Source organism: Aureococcus anophagefferens, assembly GCF_000186865.1.
Source record: "Aureococcus anophagefferens unplaced genomic scaffold AURANscaffold_77, whole genome shotgun sequence".
NCBI lineage: Eukaryota > Pelagophyceae > Pelagomonadales > Pelagomonadaceae > Aureococcus > Aureococcus anophagefferens.
This window is the reverse complement of record NW_008705628.1, coordinates 9,722-15,137: the sequence shown is the minus strand read 5'-3', so window position 1 is coordinate 15,137 and position 5,416 is coordinate 9,722. Positions and strand designations below refer to the sequence as shown.

At 62.6% G+C, this 5,416-nt stretch overlaps 1 protein-coding gene across 1 annotated transcript in view; it reads left to right on the top strand.

The window, feature by feature from the left end:
* AURANDRAFT_68239 (hypothetical protein) overlaps positions 1-4,884 on the top strand; it is a gene marked incomplete at both ends in the record, with an annotated part of 41,728 nt that extends 36,844 nt beyond the window's left edge. The window contains 7 exons of the mRNA XM_009043884.1: positions 236-238; positions 840-843; positions 1,025-1,282; positions 1,419-1,989; positions 2,051-2,713; positions 2,752-4,392; positions 4,765-4,884. Coding sequence (XP_009042132.1) covers positions 236-238; positions 840-843; positions 1,025-1,282; positions 1,419-1,989; positions 2,051-2,713; positions 2,752-4,392; positions 4,765-4,884 — 3,260 coding nt within the window. The remainder of the gene's footprint in view (positions 1-235; positions 239-839; positions 844-1,024; positions 1,283-1,418; positions 1,990-2,050; positions 2,714-2,751; positions 4,393-4,764) is intronic.
* Positions 4,885-5,416: the final 532 nt, after the last annotated feature.

Here is a 5,416-nt window from a genome sequence, read left to right as displayed (position 1 = left end):
TGAGGATCCCCGGCGCCTTGCTATGGACGTTGAGGAGAAGCTTAACGCACTCTTCAAAGAACGAACAATCCTAAACAGCATAGGGACGAAAGCTACCCCAATGAGATCGGATGCTAAACCTCTTGTCAAGGATCCCAAGGAGTTAATGGCGTACCTTCATGATACTAAGAACTATGCATCTATTGTTGGCTCTCTTATTTACATAAGTATCACTTGCAGACCCGATATTACTCAGGCTGTAAGTCGAGTCTCCAGAGGCATGCATGGTCCAACCGAGCAACATGTGGTCCTCCTTAAAGAACTCCTTCAATATCTAAATGGGACAAAGGGACTGAAGCTAGTTTACTTCCGTGACAAGCATCCCATCTTTGAGCACCTGAAAGCAAGCGCACACGAAGACAAGACTCTTCTTGATCTTGTACCGAAAGATTCCTATAAATGGGACTCTTTAGGCATCATCAAACCTAGTCATGACTTACCGGCGCCTGATGCACCTAGAGCATTTGACCCTGTGTGCAGTAAGGATCTCTGGGGCGCCAGCGATGCTGATCACCTACCAAAGATGGAAGAGTCTAAGAAGTCAACGACAGGCTACACTTTCTTCTTCATGGGCAACTTGATCTCATGGAAATCTAAGCTGCAGCCTATACTGGCCACGTCCACACATGAATCTGAGCTGATTGCCCTAAACATCGCGGCCCAGGAAGCCATCTGGATACGCAACCTCATACAAGAACTGAACTGTGCTATTTCAGGTAAAGACGAACCCCTGAAGGCAACGCGCATTCTGTGTGATAACCTCGGGACAGTTCACACCTCTTCCAACCCTGTTTCTTCAGGCAGGTCAAAACACATTGACATAAAGATAAGAGAGTACCAGTCGGAAAAAGTATTAATTTAATTTAATATCGGCTCTGGCGTGATTTTCCCATGATATAAGATTTTTTATGATTTTCTCCGATGACGTTGGCTCAGAATGATTTAAATACTGCAACAATTTGAATTTTGATTTAATGACTCGAAGGCGACTTTGTTCGAAGACGACTTTGATGGCGCAGAGAGGACAAAAGCGGGCTGCGGACGACGACGGCGAGGCTGCCTTCCTAGCCGACCTCGATGGCCTCTTCGAGCCCGACGAGCCCACGGCGCTCGTCGAGGCCAAGAAGCAGAAGGGGCGCCCCTTGGGGAGCGTCTCCGGGCCGACCTCCCGCCCCACGCACTTCCTCAAGGCCTGCGTGGACGCCAAGGCCGGCAAGGCGTGGCTCATGGAGCTGCCCTACAAGTACCGGCAGATTGGGAACAACAAGACGCGCGCCGTGCTCCGTTGCACGGCGCACCAGACCTCTGAGGGTGGACCGCGCGTCGCTCCGCGTCCAGCGCGCGCGCGCCCGCCGCGCGCATGACCCCCAACCCCCCAGGTGCTCGCATGAGATCCACAAGGTCTACAACGGCGGCGCGCCGACGTTCTGGGCCTTCGACGAGGGCCCCAAGTCCCGGCACGCGATCGACGCGTTGCCGCTGCGCGGCGCCGACGAACCGGGCATCGCGCACGTGTATCTGCGCCCCATCGAGCTGAGGATCGAGGCGGGGCAGAAGGCGTCCAAGATCCACGGCGACCTCATCGTCGAGGCGGGCCAGGACGCGGCCCGGAAGGCGGCCCTGCCTGACCTCGCGCAGGTGCAGTCGTACGTCAAGAACTACAAGCTCCGCCACGCGCCGCGCTGGAAGCTCGAGAACGTCGCGGACCTGCAGCTCTACTACGGCACGTCCAAGGTCCACGACAAGGCCGGCTTCGACGCGCTCGTCGCGTCGAAGGGCACCGACGCCTTCGTGCTCATCGACATGATCACGCTCACGGACGGCGAGGGCGGCGTGTACGAGGCCTGCCTCTTCTCGTCGTCGACCATGCTCAACATCGGCAAGAAGGCGGCCGCGGTCTACGGCGAGGACAACATCCTCTGCGTCACCGACGGCAAGCACAAGACTGAGGTGCGTAACGCGCGATCCTCGCTCCCGCCTCCTGCGCGCGCCCCAGCCTTTGACCGTGTAGGCCGCCGGCTGGATCATCATCCCGTTCGGCACGTCGACGCGCTACTTCGACAGGGACAAGGGCAAGTACTCCAACAAGTTCCTCCCCATCGCGTACATCTTCACCAAGTCCGAGACCAAGGACGTCTTCACGTTCGCCCACGCGGGCACCGTCAAGGCGCTCTCCGTCTTCATGGGCGTCAAGGTCACGTTCAGCGCGCTCTGCGCGGACGCCTCTCCGGCGATCCGCTCCGGCTTTTTGGGCTTCGAGCCCCCCCTCGACCCGGGCATCGCGGACGTCGCGGACGTCGCGGACAAGGGCGTCGACGACCTCGACGACGACGGCATCACGACGGCGCGCGGCGAGGACGAGAACGTCGCGCCGCAGTCGCCCAACGTGCGGGACCGCTCGTCGCACGTCCTCAAGGGCCCCCCGCCGCGTCCAAGGAAGGTCCGCGGCGACGACGACGACGAGGAGCAGGAGTCGGAGGACGAGTGCCCCGTCGACGAGGAGGCCGCGCGCGAGATCGGCGAGGCGCTGGTCAAGCGGGCGAGATACACGATCACGATGCCCCAGGAGCGGATGCGCGCGGGCGTCGCGGAGCGCTGGCGCGACGTCGACGTCAAAGACCCCGTGACGCGCCGATGGTTGAACCGCCTCTACAACGCGGCCATCGACGAGTCGGTCAAGGAGGCACGCCGGTCTGGTTGGACGGCCTGGAGGACGCCGCGCTCGAGGCCGCGCGCGTCCAGTACATCCAGGAGGACGTTGACTGGCGTCACTACGACAAGTTCGAGGAGCTCTTCGAGGGTTTCCTGAGCGAGTTCAACCTCGAGCGCACCAAGGAGCGGCGTGCATGGGTGAAGGGCATCGCGTGCGCCCACCTAAAGCGCGGCCAGGAGGCCGAGAAGGGCGACGGGGTCGTCGCGGACAAGCGCGATGCCGCGGGGTCGCCGCGCGGCGAGCCCCAGGTCGCCGTGCGCCACGTCGCCGGCGTCGCCGACGTCGACACGGCGTCGACGCCGACGCGCGGCGTCGTGCTGACGTCGCAGGGCGAGGGCGAGGCCACCGCGGAGGACCGCTTGGCCGTGCAGGCGACGGGCGTCGTCGACGCGCGCCAGCCCCAGGACCTCGTGCGCGACGGCGCCGACGCCCGCGGCGCCGCCATGGCGTCGCCGCCGACGCGCGACATCGTGCCGACGGCGCACGACGGCGAGGAGGGCGCCCCGGAGGTCCGCGAGGACCCGGAACCGGCGATCGCGCAACTTTTTGCTGGCCACTGCGTCGACTGGAAGCTCGAGTGCCAGAAGCCGTGCCCCAAGCAGGCCGGCTCGAAGTCGGCGCAGCGCTACGAGGGCTACATGCACGCGACGACCGTCGGCGAGTACAAGGCCTTCGGCGGGTCCGCCGCGGACCTCAGGCACGACATCCGCAAAGAGTTCGTCAAGGTCATCCTGCCGGCCGGCGTGGCGGCCCCGGCACGAGCCGCCGTCGTCGAGGACCGTGCCGCCGTCGCGGACCTCGTGCTCCTGAACGACGAGGCCCTGGCGCCAGCGTCGCGCTCGACGTCGACGGACTACTACCACGTCCTGCGCAAGATCACGCAGGAGGTCGGCATCAAGAAGCTGCGCGACGCCAAGGCGCACGGCGGCGAGCTGAAGCGCGTCGTCGTGCTCCTCCACTCGTGCGAGACCCTCGAGCAGTTGCGCGCGCTCGCGAAGCTTTTCACGAGCGCGCTGCGCGAGCGCGACGACCTCATCCTCGCCGACTACCTCACGAAGCCGTCTACGGGCTACTTCGTGGAGCCGTTCAACCGGTGGTTCGTCGCGGCGAACTGGCTGCGCCAGCCCGACGGGACCGTCAAGGGCGCGCGGTACGGTCCTAGCACCCAGCACGGCGAGCGCTACAACAAGATGCTCGAGGACGACATCCTGTGCGGCAAGCGCGCGTCGAAGGAGCACCTGCTCGAGACCATCATCCCCAAGCTCCTCAAGCTCGACGGCGCGCGGCTCGGGCCGTTCGAGCTCATGGACGTGCCGACGGCGATCCCATCCGACGTGCTCGCGGCGGCGCGACGCGTCGTCAAGCTCCAGGAATACTTCGTCCTCGCGCCCAAGGGCGCCGTGACCCGGCCGCCGCGCGGCAACTACTGCGTCGGCACGCGCATCTACGTGAACCGCCCGAAGTTCCACGGCCGCGCGGTGACCCCGGAGCGCGTGCGCGAGCACGAGATCGGCCGTCACGGACGATACACCAAGGCGCTCTCCGTCGGCGACTTCGAGAAGCGCTACCTGTCGCTCACGCGCGTCGAGAAGACGCCCGAGGGCTGGATCGCGCCGACGGAGTCCTACGTCTTCCAGGGCGTCTGCCCCTCGACGACCGCGGCGCTCCATCTCGATCGCGCTCTCGATATCGACGTCCTCCTGCAGCGCCTGCCCTGCAATAAGCGCGCCGGACGCCCAACGAAGAAGGCAGCCGCGCTGACGCCTCAGCCAGCCGAAGTCGCGCGCCGCTCTTTGTATGACGGGCCGTTTGAAGCTCTCGTGGGACGCGGCGCCCCGCCGCTGCGGAACCGCATGGGCGGCGACGGCCGCGCGCAGCTGACAGGCCGCTCGGAGATCGGGCGCCGCGTCTGCACCTGGTCCGCCAACGGGGCCACGTGCGGCAAGGTCATCTCCGCCGCTCGCAACGCCGACGCGAGCATCACTTTTTGTGTGCTCGACGATGACGGGCAGCAGCGCGAGCTCAGTGAGTCGGAGCTCGGCCAGGCCCTCGGCATGTACGAGCTCTACGAGAATCACATGGCCAAGGCGACGGCGGCGAACGAGATGGCCATGGCCGGCATGTCTTTGTGATTTTTTGTGTTTTACCGCGCGTTCCTCCGAGTCCGCGCGGCGCGCGGCGCGCGCGCCGATTTCGAGGAAAATCAAAATCACTCCTCCGACCGAGTGAAAATTAGAAGCACCCCTCCCTCCCCTGAAAATTAAAATTCACCCCTACTTAAATTAAATTAACTCCTGCTCCGTACCAGTCTTCCTCTCAACTCGAGGTAAGACACATCGAGGGCACCAACAATGTAGCTGACATGTTTACGAAGCCCCTAGTTAGGGAGCCTTTTGTGAAATACTGTCGTGCTATAGGTCTTGAGGGCCATCACAATGACTAGCTCTATCAATTTAGCGATTCTTGGACAAAAGATTTTTGTACATGGCCTCGGGCCCTGAGTCCCTCACAGAGGAGGATCTTAGACACTCCGAAGTTCAAGCGAAATGACGCACCGAGTACTCGAAGAGGTCGAAGCACGGCGGGGATTTAGCATTCGCGGAACCTACTGGTAAACTAAAGTATCAGACCATGTTTTTGAGCAAAGACCTTCATGCTGCCTTT